We start from the raw sequence: 16,678 nt of genomic DNA, 5'->3' as shown, positions 1-16,678 counted from the left end.
CTAACAGACTTTCAGCAGATTTCTCAGCAGAAATCTTACAGGCTAGGAGAGGCCGGAATGACATATACAAATCTTTGGAGGAGAAAAACTTTCAGCCAAGAAAATTCTATCCATCAAAAATATCCTTTAGGTATGAAGGGGAAATAAAAACTTACCCAGATAAACAAAAAGTAAGGGAGTTTGTGGTCACAATATCCCCCCAGAAGAAATCCTCAAGAATGCCCTTATACTTGAAGGAAAAAAAAAAAAGGAAATGGGCTACAAAGCTCGGAGTAAGGAGATAAATAGGTAGACAAAATCAGAAAATTCTAGCTATACCTCAGAACAGGTTAGCAAATACTCAAGTATAACATTAAAAATAAAGGAAAGGCAAACACCAAAAACAAAGATAAGATTGTCATTTTAATGACAAACTCACAACACAAGACGGAATAAGATGTGATAAAAACCACATAAGAGGGGAAGAGGAAGGGGACTAAATTGGTTTAGTCTAAGTAAATAAGAGGCCATCAGAAAATAGACAATCTTATCTACAAGATTTTGCATAAAAACCTCATCGTAACCACTAAACAAGAAAGCAGAACAGAGACACAAATAAGGAGAAAACTACGAAACTCAACATTAAAAACTACGCAACTCAATTGGTAGACCAAAATACACAAGATGAGAAACAAAGGAAACACAGGAGAACCAGAAAATGAGTGATAAAATGGCAGCACTAAGCCCTCATATATCGACTATCATCCTAAACGTAAATGGACTGAATTCTCCAATTAAAAAACAGAGCGGCGAGACAGATTAAAGAACAAGATCAAACGATATGCTGCCTCCAGAAAACACATCTCAGTTCCGACGACAAACGCAGGCTTAGAGTGAAGTGATGGAAGATGATACTCCAAGCAAATGGCAAACGAAAGAAAGCAGGTGTCGCAATACTCATAGCAGACAAAGTAGACTTCCAGATGAGACAGGTAAAGAGAGACAAAGAGGGGTAGTACATAATGACCAAAGGGACACTCCACCAAAGCATAACACTTATAAATATCTATGCATCCAACACAGGAACACTAAAGTACATAAATAAACTATTAAGATACCTAAAAGGAGGTGTCAACAACTATACAATGATAGTAAGGGACCTTAACATGACACTCATATCAATGGATAGATCATACAGACAAAAAGTCAACAAGGAAACAGGGGAACTACAAGAAAAGCTGGACCAGATGGAATTAATAGCTGTACATAGAACACCCATCCAAAAACAGCAGAATACACATTCTTCCCAAGTGCGCATGGAACATTCTACAAGATAGACTATATGATGGGAAACAAGGCAAGCCTCAATAATTTCAAGAAAATTGCAAAATAACAAGCATCTGTTCCAACCACAATGCTGTGAAGCTAGAAATTAGTTACAAGAAAAAAGCTGAGAAGGGGACAAAGATGAGGAAACTAAACAACATGCTATTGAACAACCAATGGAGCATTGAAGAAATTAAAGGAGAAATCGAAAAATATCTGGAGACAAATAAAAATGAAAACATACCATACCAACTCATAGGACAGCAAAAGCAGTCCTAAGAGGGAAATTCATCACAATACAGGCTCACCTTAATAAACAAGAAAAATCCAATAAGCAATCTCAAACTACACCTAACTGAATCAGAAAAAGAACAAACAAAGCGCACAGTCAGGAGAAGGAGAGAAATAATAAAAATCAGAGCAGAAATAAATATATTTGAAACAAAAAAAAGGCTGTAGAAAAGATCAACGAAATAAAGAGCTGGTTCTCTGGGAAGATAAACAAAACTTAGAAACTCCTAGCCAGACTTTCAAAGAAAAAGAGAGAGAAAACTCAGATAAATAAAAGTAGAAATGTAACAGAAGAAATTACAATGGTTACCACAGAACTACAAAGGATTAAAAAAGAATACTACAAAAAGCTAGATGCCAAAAAAATGCACAATCTAGAAGAAAAGGATAAACTCTTAGATTCTTACAACCTGTGAAAGGTGAATCAAGAAGAAAAAGATACTCTGAATAGACCAATTGCAAGTAAAGACAATGAATCAGTAATCAAAAACATCCGAAAAAATTTAAGTTCTGGACGAGATGGCTTCCCTGGAGAATTCTACTAAATATTCAAAGAGGATTTAATACCTATCCCTCTTAAGCTGTTCCAAAAAATTACAGAAGACGGAATGCTTCTTAACACAGTCTAAGAGGCCAAAATCACTCTGATACCAAAGGCTGACAAAGACAACACAAAAAACAGAAAACTACAGGCCAATACTACTGATGAACATAAACGCAAAATTCCTCAAGAAAATATTGGCAACTGGAATACAGTAATACATCAAAAGATCATACATCATGATCAAGTGGCATTTATACCAGGGACACAGGGATGGTTCAACATCCACAAATCAATCAAGGTGATATACCACGTTGACAAAATGAGGAATAAAATCCACATGATCATCACAGAAGATGCAGAGAAAACATTTGACAAGATCCAACAGCCATTTATGACAAAAACATGTAACAAAATGGGGATAGAAGGAAATTACCTCAACATAATAAAGGCCACATATGACAAACCCACAGCTAACATCATACTCAATGGGGAAAAACTGAACGCCAGCCCTCTGAGAACAGACACAAGACAAGAGTGCCCACTATCACCACTCTTATTCAACATAGTAGTAGAGATTTTGGGCAGAGCAATTAGGCAAGTGAAAGGAATAAAAGGAATCCAAATAGGAAATGAAGAAGCAAAACTCTCACTGATTGCAGATGACATAATCTTACATATAGAACACTATAAAGAATCCATTGGAAAGCTATTAAAAGTAATCAGCAACTACAGTAAAGTTGCAGAGTGCAAAATCAACTTACAACAATCAATTGCATTTCTATACTCCAATAATGAACTAACAGAAAGAGAACTCAAGAATACAATCCCATTTACAATAGCAACAAAAACACCAAAATACCTAGGAATGAATTTAACTAGAGGTGAAAGATCTATACAATGAAAACTATAAGACATTATTGAAAGAAATCAATGATGACATAAAGAAATGGAATGACATTCAAAGCACATGGATCAGAAGAATAAACATGGTTAAAATGTCCATACTACCCAAAGCTATCTACAGATTCAATGCAATCCCAATCAGAATCCCAATGACAATAATCATGGAAATACAACCAAGAATCCTAAAATTCATATGGGGCAACAAAAGACCCCGAATAGCTAACGCAATCCTAAGAAAAAAGAACAAAGCAGGAGGCATCAGAATCTATGACTTAGAAAGGCACTACAAAACCAAAGTAATTAAAACAGCATGGTACTGATACAAAAACAGGCACACAGATCAATGGAACAGAACTGAAGGCAAGAAATGAAACCGCACATCTATGGACAGCTAATCTTCGACACAGGGGCCAAGACATACAATGGAGAAAAGGTAGACTCTTCAATAAATGGTGTTGGGAAATCTGGACAGCCACATGCAGAAGAATGAATGTAGACCATTATCTTACGCCATACACAAAAATAAACTCAAAATGAATTAAAGACTTGAAGGTAAAACCTGGAACTATAAAACCTTGAGAAGAAAATATACGTAGTACACTCCTTGACATCAAACTTAAAAGGATCTTTTCGAATAGCATGTCTTCTCAGAGAAGGGAAACAAAAGGAAAAATAAACAAGTGGGACTTCATCAGACTAAAGAGCTTTTGCAAGGCAAAGGAAACTATGATCAAAACAAAAACACAACCCACCAATTAGAAGAAAATATCTGCCAGTCATATATCTGACAAGGGATTAATTGCCATAATATATACAGAACTTACACAACTGAACAACAAAAAATCAAACAGTTGGACAAAAAAATGGGCAGAGGATATGAACAGACATTTTTCCAAAGAAGATACACAAATGGTCAATAAGCACATGGAAAGATGTTCAACATCACTAATCATCAGGGAAAAGCAAATCAAAACTATACCAAGATACCTTCTTACACGTGTTAAACTGGCTATGTTGACTAAGCCTAAAAATAACAAACATTGAAGAGGATGTCGAGAAATGGCAACCCTCATACACTGCTGGTGGGAAAGCAAGCTGGTGCAGCCACTATGGAAAAAAGGATGTAGATTACTCAAAAAAATTAAAAACAGAAATAGGATATGACCCAGCTATGCCACTACTGGGTATCTATCCAAACAACTTGAATTCAACAATCCAAACTAACACATGTACCCCTATGTTCATTGCAGTACCATTCACAATAGCCAAGACATGGAAGCAATCCAAGCACCCATCAACCAATGACGGGATAAAGAAAAAGGGGTGTATATATATATATATATATATATATACACAACGGAATACTACTCAGCCATAAAAAGGACAAAATCATCCCATTTGCAATACCATGGATGGACCTGGAGGATATTATGTTAAGTGAAATGAGCCAGACTGAGAAAGACAAACACCATATGATTGCACTCATATGTGGAAGATAACTAAACACACAGATAATGAGACACGTTCAGTGGTTACCAAGGGAAAGGGGTAGGAGGTGGGCACAGGGGGTGAAGGGGAGCACTTATATGGTGACAGACAAGGAATAACGTACAACTGAAACTTCACAATGATGTAAACTATTATGAACTCAATTAAAAAAAAGGAATACAATACAATACTGGAAATGAAAAATTCACTAGAGAGACAACAGCAGAGTAGATGATACAGAAGAACAGATCAGCAAGCTGGACAAAAGATTAAAGGAAGTCACTCAAGCTGAAGAAATCAAGGAAAAGGAATTAAAAAGAAGAAGAACAGCCTAAGGGACCTCAGGGACAACAGTAAGCACACTAACAATTGTCTTGGAGGTGTCGCAGAAGGAGAAGAGAGAGACAAAGGGACAGAGAATCTATTTGAAGAAATAATAGCTGAAAACCTTCCTAACATAAGGAAGGAAACAGACATCCAAGTACAGAAAGCACCAAACAAGATGAATCCAAAGAGGCCCAAACCAAGACACGTTATAATTAAAATGTCCAAAATTAAAGATAAAGAGAGAATCCTAAAAGCTGAAAGAGAAAAGCAACAAGTGAGATACAAAGGAATCCCAATAAGACTATCAGCTGACTTCTCATCAGAAACCTTACAGGCTAGAAGGGAGTGGCACAATATATTTAAAGTGCCAAAAGGAAAAAACCTACATCCAGGAATACTCTACCCAGCAATGTTATCATTCAAAATGGAAGGGGATAAAGAGTTTCCTAGACAAGCAAAAACTAAAGGAGTTTATCGCCAAGAAACCAGCCTTACAAGGAATGCTAAAGGGACTTATTTAGGTGGAAAAGAGAAGTCCACAAATAGGAATAAGAAAATTATCCAACAGAAACACAATACAATCACTGGTAAAGGCAAAAATATACTAAAGGTCGTAGATCAACCATCTATGAAAATAATATGGAGGTCAAAAGAGAAAAGCACTACAATTACCTGTTTCAATGATAAGAGAGTAAGGGATAAACATGCACAAAAAAAGGGGTTAGATATGATATCAAAAACATAGAATGTCAGAGGGGAGCAAAATACTAGAGCTATTAGAAAGAGGTCAAACTAAGGAGACCATCAACTCAATATAGATTGCTACATAAGTAGATAATTATATATGAATTTCATGGTAATCACAAAGCAGAAACCTATCATAAATACACAAATAATTAAGAGAAAGGAACCCAAACATAACACTAAAGAAAGCCATCAAACCACAAGGAAAGAGAGCAAGAAAAGAAGGAACAGAGAAGATCTACTAAAACACCCAGAAAAAAATTAACAAAATGGCAATCAGTACATATTTATCAATAGCTGCTTTAAATGTCAATGGACTAAATGCTCCAATCAAAAGGCACAGGGTGGCAGACTGGATAAAAAAGAAGACCGATATATATGCTGCATACAAGAGACACGATTCAGGGCTGGCCCGGTGGTGCAGCGGTTAAGTTTGCACGTTCCGCTTCTCGGCAGCCTGGCGTTCGCCAGTCTGGATCCCAGATGCAGACATGGCACCACTTGGCAAAAGCCATGCTGTGGTAGGCATCCAAGGTATAAAGTAGAGGAAGATGGGCATGGATGTTAGCTTAGGGCCAGTCTTCCTCAGCAAAAAGAGGAGGATTGACAGTAGTTAGCTCAGGGCTAATCTTCCTCAAAAAAACAAAAAAAAAAAGAGAGACACACTTCACACCCAAAGATACTCACAAACTCAAAGCGAAGGGATGGAAAAAGATACTCCTTGCAAATGGCAAAGAAAAGAAAGCTGGGGTAGCAATACTTATATCAGACAAAATAGACCTTGAAACAAAAACTGTAACAAGAGACAAAGAAGATCAGTACATAATGATAAGGAGAACAATCCAACAAGAGGATATAACATTTATAAATATCTATGCACCCAACATAGGAGCACCTAAACATACAATGCAATTATTAACAAACATAAAAGGAGAAACAGAGAGCAGCACAATAATAGTAAGGAACTTTAACACTCTACTTACACCAATGGATAGAGCATCCAAAGAGATCATGAAAACACTGGCCTTAAATGACACGTTAGACCAAGTGGACTTAGTAGATATATACAGAACATTCTATCCAAAAACTGCAGAATACACATTCTTTTCAAATGCACATGGAACATTCTCAAGGATTGATCACATATTAGGTCACAAAACAAGTTTCAATAAATTTAAGAAGACTGAAATAATACCAAGCATCTTTTCTGACCACAAAGGTATGAAACTAGAAATCAACTGCCAGGAGAAAATCAGAAAAGCCACGAATATGTGGAGATTAAACAAAATGCTACTGAACAACAACAGAGTCAATGAAGACATCAAGACAGAAATCAAAAACTACTTGGAGACAAATGAAAATGAAAATACAACATGCCAAAATGTATTGGATACAGCCAAAGTGGTTCCAGGAGGGAAGTTTCTAGCAATTCAGCCCTACCTCAACAAAGAAGAAAACTCCCAAATAGACAATCTAAAAGCACATCTAAAGGTACTGGAAAAAGAAGAACAAAGCCCAAAATCAGCAGAAGGAAGGAAATAATAAAAATCGGAGCCAAAATAAATGAAATAGAGACTAAAAATAAAAAGAAAAAAATCAATGAAACCAAGAGCTGATTCTTTGAAAAGATAAACAAAATTGACAAACTTTTAGCTAGACCCGCTAAGAAAAAGAGAAGCCTCCAATACATAAAATCAGAAATGAAAGAGGAGAAATTACAACTCAGAAATACAAAAGAAAATAAGAGAAGACTATGAAAAACTATACGTCAACAAATTGGATAATCTAGAAGAAATGGATAAATTCTTACAACCTTCCAAAACTGAATCAAGAAGAAATAGAGAATTTGAATAGAACAACCACCAGTAAGGAGATTGAAAAGGTAATAAAAAACCTCCCAAAAAGTAAAAGTACAGGATCAGACGGCTTCCCTGGTGAATTCTGCCAAACATTCAAAGAAGAATCAATACCTATCCTTCTCAAACTCTTCCAAAAAATTGAAGAGGAGGGGAAGCTTCCTAACTCATTCTACAAACCCAACACTACCCTGATACCAAAACCAGACAAGGACAACACAAAAAAAGAAAATTACAGGCCAATATCACTGATGAACATCAATGCAAAAATCCTCAACAAAACAGTACCAAATCAAATATAACAATATGTTAAAAAGATCCTACATCAGGATCAAGCGGGTTTCATTACAGGGATGCAGGGATGGTTCAACATCTGCAAATTAATCACTGTGATAGACGACATTAACAAAATGAAGAATAAAAATCAGATGATTATCTCAATAAATGCAGAGAAAGCATTTGACAAGATACAGCATCCACTTGTGATAAACACTCTGAATAAAATGGGTATAGAAGGAAAGTACCTCAATATAATAAAGGCCATCTATGACAAACCCCCAACTACTATCATTCCCAATGGAGAAAAACTGAAAGCAATCCTTCTAAGAACAGGAACTGGACAAGGATGCCCACTGTCACCACTCTTATTTAACACAGTAGTGGAAGTCTTAGCCAGAGCAATCAGGCAAGAAAAAGAGATAAAAGGAATCCAAATTGGAAAGGAAGAAGTGAAACTGTCACCATTTGCAGATGACATGATTTTATACACAGAAAACCCTCAAGAACCCACTAAAAAACTTTTAGAAATAAATGAATATGGTCAAGTTGCAGGATACAAAATCAACATACAAAAATCAGTTGCATTTCTATATACTAACAACAAAGTAGCAGAAAGAGAAATTTGGAATACAATCTCACTTACAATTGCTACAAAAAGAACAAAATATCTAGGAATAAACTTAACCAAAGAGGTGAAAAGATCTGCACACTGAAAACAATAAAACATTGTTGAAAGAAACTGAAGACACAAAGAAATGGAAAGATGTTCTGTGCTCTTGGATTGGAAGAATTAGCATAGTTAAAATGTCCTTATTTCATAAGGCAATCTACAGACTCAACGCAATCCCTGTCAAAGTTCCAATGACATTTTTTACAGAAATAGAGCAAAGAATCCTAAAATTTATATGGAACAACAAAAGACCCCGAATAGCCAAAGGAATCCTGAGGAAAAAGAACAAAGCTGGAGGTATCACACTCCCTGATTTCAAAATATACTACAAAGCTATAGTAACCAAAACAGCATGGTACTGGCACAAAAACAGACACGCAGATCAATGGAAGAGAATCGAGAGCCCAGAAATAAACCTACACATCTGTGGACAGCTAATTTTCGACAAGGGAGCCAAGAACATACAATGGAGAAAGGAAAATCTGTTCAATGAATGGTGCTGGGAAAACTGGACAGCCACATGCAAAAGATTGAAAGTAGACCATTATCTGATACCATACACACAAATTAACTCAAAATGGACTAAAGACTTGAATGTAAGACTTGAAGTCATGAAACTTCTAGAAGAAAACATAGGCAGTACACTCTGCGACACTGGTCTTAGCAGCGTATTTTCAAGTACCGTGACTGACCGGGCAAAGGAAACAACAGAAATAACAAACAAATGGGACTACATCAAACTAAAAAGCTTCTGCATAGCAAAGGAAAGCATCAACAAAATGAAAAGACAACCTACCAATTGGGAGAAGATATTTGCAAACCATTTATCTGATAAGGGGTTAACGTCCAAAATATATAAAGAACTCATACATCTCAATAACAAAAAAGCTAACAACCCAATTTAAAAAAATGGGCAAAAGATCTGAACAGACATTTCTCCAAAGAAGATATACAGATGGCCAACAGGCACATGAAAAGATGTTCAACATCACTATCAGGGAAATGCAAATCAAAACTACAATGAGATGTCACCTCACTCCTGTCAGAATGGCTATAACTAACAAGACAGGAAACAAGCGTTGGAGGGGATGTGGAGAGAAGGTAACCCTTGTACACTGCTGGTGGGAGTGCAAACTGGTATACCCACTATGGAAAACAGTATGGAGATTCCTCAAAAAATTAAGAATAGATCTACCATACGATCCAGCTATTCCACTGCTGGGTATTTATCAAAAGAACATGAGAACACAAATGTATAAAGATACATGTACCCCTTTGTTCACTGCAGCATTATTCACAATAGCCAAGACTTGGAAGCAACCTTGGTGCCCATCAGGTGACAAATGGATAAAGAAGATGTGGTATATATACACAATGGAATACGTCTCAGCCATAAGAAACAACGAAGGGGCCAGCCCAATGGCCGAGCAGTTAAGTTCATGTGCTCTGCTTTGCTGGCCCTGGGTTTTGACAGTTTGGATCCTGGGCACAGACATGGCACCACTCATCAAGCCATGCTGAGGTGACGTCCCACACAGCACCACCAGAAGGACCTACAACTAGAATATCAACTATGTACTGGGGGGCTTTGGGGAGAAGAAGGAAAAAAAAATAAGATTGGCAACAGATGTTAGCTCAGGTGCCATACTTTAAGAAAAAACAAAAAGAAACAATGAAATCCGACCATTTGTGACAACATGGATGGACCTTGAGGGTATTATGCTAAGCGAAATAAGTCAGAGGGAGAAAGTCAAATACAGTATGATCTCACTCATAAGTAGAAGATAAAAGCAACAACAAACAATCACATAGAGACAGAGGTTGGATTGGTGGTTACCAGAGGGGAAGGGGGGAGGGAGGAGGACGAAAGGGGTGATTAGGCACATGTGTGTGGTGATTGATTTTAATTAGTCTTTGGGTGGTGAACATGATGTAATCTACACAGAAATCAAAATATAATGATGTACACCTGAAATTTACATGACGTTCTAAACCAATGTTATTGCAATTAAGAAAAAGAACAAATAAAGGAGTAAACTATTTAAGATTAGAAAAGTAACCAACAGAAGAACAGAATGAAAAGCAGTAATGTGACTATATTTGGGAGAATGAAGATGGGGCAGTGTAAGTGAGCTAAATCCTATTTTTGAGAGCAAGATAACACAATAAGAATAGATAATATCTAAAATTATTAAATCAAGAAAGAGTGTCAAAAGTATATTATTTAAAGATATCAAAGTAAACATCAGAAGAACTAAAAAGAATATTAGAAGTGATTCCTTCTAAGAAGTGAGACTATTATAAGTTCTTCTGTACCATGTGATATTTTTACGCACATGCATCTATCAGGTTAAGCAAAACTGTAAAAATTGAAGTTCCTTGACCACGTGACACTTTTGTATGGTTCAACATTCCAAAGCTATGTAAAGGATACAATGAAGTCTCCACATCCCTCATTTCTAATTCCTTTCTGCTGAGGTGACTGATATCTTTCCTTCCAGATATTCTATGTTTTTATAAGCAAGTATGCTGTGGGTTCATGTATATATTTCTCTTCCATATCCTTACACAAATGGCAGCCTGCTATACACACCATTCTTGTACCTTGCCTTTATTTAACAACTTATCTTGGAGATATTTCTGTATTACTACCGAGCTTCCTTGTATTATTTTAAGGGCTGCATATTATTTAATTCTTTAGATGCATCACAATTTTTAAATCAGTTCTGTAGTGACAGGCATCTGTTTTTTTCCCACTCTGCTATTTCAAACCATCCAATAAATTGATAATTATAAGAAAAAATTTAAGACAGCCTTTGCTTCTGTCTCTCAATTAGATAATGAACTTGGCTTTCATTGTGCCAACCATGGTACCTGGCATATAGTAGATATTGAATTAAGATTTGCTAATTTAGGGGCCGGCCCAGTGACTCAGCGGTTAGGTTTGCATGTTCCGCTTCTCAGCAGCCCAGGGCTCGCCAGTTTGAATCCTGGGTGTGGACACGGCACCACTTGGCAAAAGCCATGCTGTGGTAGGCGTCCCACGTATAAAGGAGAGGAAGATGGGCATGGATGTTAGCTCAGGGCCAGTCTTCCTCAGCAAAAAGAGGAGGATTGGCAGTAGTTAGCTCAGGGATAATCTTCCTCAAAAAAAAAAGATTTGCTAATTTAGGTCGAATTGAATTTAAATGAGGAAACTAAGCTGTGCAAACATTTAAATGAGACACTGTAATTCTGAAAACAAGTTTATGGCACAGCAAACACAAGAGTCTATACTCTGCATACCCAGTCTTTGATTTACAATTCACGAGAGAAAGGAAAAGCAGCAGTGCAATTCAGTTTAGAATAACTGCTGGAAAGGAAATATGGGACCAGGTCTGTGGTGATGTAATTGCAATGAACAGACTGCTTCTATGATCACCAACATCCAAGATGTTAAAGAGATTTTAACTTCTCACAGAGACATTAATTGCTATAAGTAGACTATAGAATTCTTAATGTCTTACCAGTGAAAGACATAAAATGAAACAAAACAATCAATGCCCTGGACTGGAGATTAACCCACCAATACATATATATGTCTCTGTCATACTTACTCAGAGCTCTTTTGGGCCTGTATGGATTGAAAGCAAGTGTAGAGTACCCGACCAGTCTACGCAAAAACAAAAACAAAAAAAAGAAAGAAAGAAATATCACACAGAGAAGGATTAATATTGAAAAAAGTATAGCAATTTAGTAGACTCTAACCTAAAACTCAAAGGCCCCTCTGGAACTGGAAGGTTAAAAGAGATTCCAAAGGTGGAATCTATTTATAGTGACAATAAATAAATTCACGATGACAAAGCCTAAAGCATTTCAAATGAAGTATAAAGTTCAAGATACTGAACTCTAGTGTTTCTGGAAAAGAGTGATTTTATGAAGAATATTCATTACTAACAGATTCTGAGAATATAACTAATGTACTAAACAACAGGACACACTTGATAGTCTTGACAAAATTCATACCTACAATGTTAAATAGTAATTTTCTTTCTCTTTGAACTGACACGTAGTAAAACCTCTTGACATGAACATAAAATTCAAACAACAGCACTCTAAATAGAGGATGGCAAGACTAGCCATTGATTGAACTGCTTAACTTCTCTGAGCTTCAGTTGGCTCATCCATAAAATATGGATGATAATAGTCCTGATAGGTTTATTGTCAGGGTTCGAGTATACATATGTAAAACACCTAATAAGTAGGCACCATACAATAGGTGATAAATGGTAGCACTTGTTACTATTATTAGCCATCAAAATATATGCAGAATCCAGCCACTTATTGCTTCCACCACTACCACTGTGGTCAAATCTCCATCATCTCTTGCATAGATTACTGCAATATCTTCCTAACTGGTTTCACAGATATCATGGATTCTGCATCCATTCCCTCCCCATGCTCCCACTTCCACCCCCCGTCCAGTCTATTATCAAGACAATAGCCAGAGACATCCCATTAAAACATAAAGTCACACTCTAGTGGCTTCCCAGCTCAGAGTCAAAGCCAAGGCCTTTTAAGATCTGGTCCCCAGCTATCTTTCAGACCTAACTGTGGGATAGCCAAATGAGTTATCGTCCAAACCAGGACATTTCCAAGAAGGAAAGGTGCTAACTGAATAGGAGCCTGAGATAATGGGGTAAAACTGGGACTGACAGAGGCAAACTGGGACATATGGTCCTAGTATTCCTTGCTCTGCTGCAGCCACAATGACTTCCTCGATGTCCCCTGAACATGCCACACTCACCTCAAGGTCTTTGCACTGTCTATTTCCTCAGCCTGGAACGTTCTTCCCCCAAGAAACCCAGAAGACTTGTTCCCTCACTTTCTTCAGGTCCTGACTCAATGACCCCTCTCATTGAAACCTTCCCTGGCCACTCTATTAAAATTGCAAAAAGATTTTCTCTATTCTATGTGTGTGTGTATAAATACACACACACACACATACATGCACACACACACACACACAATACCTTTGTGTTTTTATCTTCTATGAAACAGGAAAAAATAAGTCCTACAAAGCCTTGATCCATCATCTGGTACATGGCTTGTGTACGAACATCTGCAAATAAACAAAAATAAAAATCTGCTGTCAGTAAACTATATCTCACAAACATGAAGATTTAAAGAAAAGAGTGGCATACAATCCTCCCAGGATTCAGATTCTACAGGCAGGACAGGGACACACCCTAAGGACAACATGATTGTCACAGCATAAATGTTTTACCAGGTTAGGGAAATATTACGAAGTCTACAATTAAATAAGAAAACTTATTAACTTTATGCCGCCTAGCCCAAGACTAGCCCTGCTCTGAAATATGGCATAGAAAGAGAAAAATGGAAAACTTCAGTTAGCCCACAAAAACCTAGTAATTTCTTCCAAGGGGATTCAAAGAGAAAGGCAGGCATTGGAAGGAGCTAAAAATGATTTCCTAGAATAAGTTTTTTGATAGACAGCTTCTGGGGAAGTGAATATATTAGACTTGATACTAAAGAATGGAAGTGTAGAACTATTATGGAGGAAATTCATATAGAGGAAACCATTGTATAGAAGCAATTAGAATAGAATTTAATTCAACATTTCAGGCAGTAGAAACAAAACCTCACTATATGCTTATGCAATTTTTGAAAAGGAAATCATAAACAGGCACCAAATAACATTTGAAAGGATTAGTGAAAAGATTACCAAAAACTGAACAGAGGCTAAATTTAAAGATCTAAAGTCTTCAGACCATTGTTTATGAAGAATACAAAAGATCAGGTATTATAACAAAACACTGCAGAGCATGGTTTGGTCCAGTGACTTATGCCCACTTAGTTTGGCAATATGTTCTTAAACATTCTTTGCATTCATACCTTTTGATCTGGATTGGGACTTCTCCCTGACGTCTTCCTAAGTAAAAAGTGAGGCCAAATAGTACTCAGCAATGAATGTGAAGAAAATACTGGCTCAAACTGTTGCTGAAAATATACAGCATTGGTCTCTGTACTGCTATATGACCTTGGTAAAATTTTAATACCTTTAAGCCTATTTCCTCATCAATTAAATAAGGATAAACATCATCCCTACTCTCACAGAGTTTTATATTTTTTTTAAATGCAAGATTTTTTTAGCACAATGCCTAGCACATCAAAGGTACTTCATAAGCATTTGTTCCATTCCATTTCATCCACAACCAGTGGTGAAGAACTGCTATCTGAGTCTGAAAAGGAAGATCACCAATGACCTATTGCTGGTCCTCAATTTACCTGATTATGCCCTCCTTGAAACACTGTCTTCACTTGGCCTCACACTCCCACTCTTCTAATCAAATGCTACATAAGACGGACACTTAAAAAGTTCACTAGATTTTCAACATGGATGTCACTGATGACATTAGCAAGATCCACTTCAATAGAGTGAAGGGCTAAAAGCCAGACTAGAGTGGAGTGAGGCACGTGCATGAATGGTGAGAAAGCATAAATGGAGACACATTTGAGTGTGGCAGTGAAGGTGACGGGAAAGACAAGATGGATTTGAAGGGGAAGTGGGATTGGGAAAACTGTTTTCTGTTGTGTTTTCTTCAACATGTGAGGTATGGGCATGTTTGAAAGCTCCATGAAAGCAAAGACCTTGTTTTTCTCTTTCGCTGCTTTAGCCCCAACATCTTGAAGAGGGCCAGACACATAGTGGACACCCAAATTTATTTGCTGAAGGAACAAATAAATGATGGGAAGAATCCAGGACAGGAGAAAGGGATATAGAAGTAGGACAGAGAAGTAAAATGAAGAGTGTAAGGTTCTTGAGGACGTGGGGGGCAAAGACTGAGAGAAGGAGTGGAGGGATGGTATTAGCTAAGAGCAAAGATACATTCTCTATTGTAAGAGGAGGGAAAAGGAGAAGGTGGGCACAGTGACAAGTAGGTGAGTAAAGAGAAATGGAGAAAATTCCTCTCTAATGACTCTTATTTCCTCTATTAAACTAGGAAGCAGTGTTATCTGCTGAAAGTAAAGGAGGAGGTGGGGAATTCAGAGGTTTGGAAATGAGAAAAAGGCTGAGAAACTGGTACAGAATGAGATTAAAATGACATGAAACCAAATGGCATGCGTGGTCTGAGATGGGATCCTGGAATGGAAAGGAAAAATTGCTAAAAGGACAGAATTGGGATAATTGGCAAAATTTTAATAAGCTGTGTACATTACATAATAGGATTATATCAGTATCAAATTTCCTGATTTTGATAATTGCACTGTAGTTATTGAAGTGAATATCTTGCTCTTCAAAACTACACAATGAAGTTACGTAGGGGTAAAGGAGCATCATGTCTACAACTTACTCTCAAATAGTGTGTATGTGCGGATAGAGAGAGAAAATGATAAAGCAAATATGGCAAAACGTTAACGTGAATCTGTTTCTTTACACTACTCTTGCAATTTTTGTGTAAGTCTGAAATTCTTTTAAAATCAAGTTTTACGGTCTTAGTGTTTGTGCTTGACCCCTACTCTTCCGCTGCAAACCTAACCCAACGCCAAAATACTCAGTTTATACTCTTGAAGGAATGACTACAACTCTAAAAGAGGGTTATCAAGCTCTTCTACTTCAACTAGTTTCCATTCCATTCCTTACATGTAAAACTTTGTCCTTTGTACATTTTATTACTATGGTGGGGAACACAACTTAACATTGTTAGAGTTTCATTATTTACTGTGCCTTTTATTATAGAATGACCTATCTTCTCTTACTCACCCTTTTGCTAATGATGTAACTACTACCTTTATTTTCTCCACACAGCTTAACCTAGTCCATTATTTTTTGTTCAAAACTTTAGGTTTGTATCTCTTTTTTAATGTCACCTTATTATTGTGTTTATTTCTTAATCCTAAGGCTTTTATTTTCATAGGTGCTTACCCTGTTTAAATTTCCTGGTACAAATGTTCTATGTGGACTACATCTTATTTCTTTATTGTTGTTCCTATTTGTTTTCCCCTTAGTACTTTACCTGCTTTTCTTCCCCCACAAAACCCTAAGGTCCAAGACAGTAGAAACCATGACTACATTACTAAATACAGGTATCCAATAAATTTGTTGAATAATCATTAATGTAATAATCCTTCTGAAATATGCTTAGAACACAGTCTTATTTAACCCACTGGAACTTAACCTAATTCTACTAATTACCTTATCATAAAAAGCATTAAAATTCTTGTTACACACACTGCCACATCCCTCTCCCTTCCTAAACCTTTTCCTTA

General features: G+C 36.8%; 1 protein-coding gene across 2 annotated transcripts in view; it reads right to left on the bottom strand.

Annotated features, from left to right (window-relative positions):
* The window catches only part of BRCC3 (BRCA1/BRCA2-containing complex subunit 3), a 98,294-nt gene that overhangs the window by 67,228 nt on the left and 14,388 nt on the right, over positions 1–16,678 (bottom strand). For both annotated transcript variants that reach the window (XM_001498791.7, XM_003365914.5), the window contains exons 6-7: positions 13,420–13,508; positions 12,004–12,059 (exon numbers count right to left, since the gene is read on the bottom strand). In XM_001498791.7, the coding sequence (XP_001498841.2) occupies positions 12,004–12,059; positions 13,420–13,508 (145 nt within the window). The remainder of the gene's footprint in view (positions 1–12,003; positions 12,060–13,419; positions 13,509–16,678) is intronic.

Source organism: Equus caballus, chromosome X (assembly GCF_041296265.1).
Source record: "Equus caballus isolate H_3958 breed thoroughbred chromosome X, TB-T2T, whole genome shotgun sequence".
NCBI lineage: Eukaryota > Metazoa > Chordata > Mammalia > Perissodactyla > Equidae > Equus > Equus caballus.
This window is presented reverse-complemented; position numbering and strand designations above follow the sequence as displayed.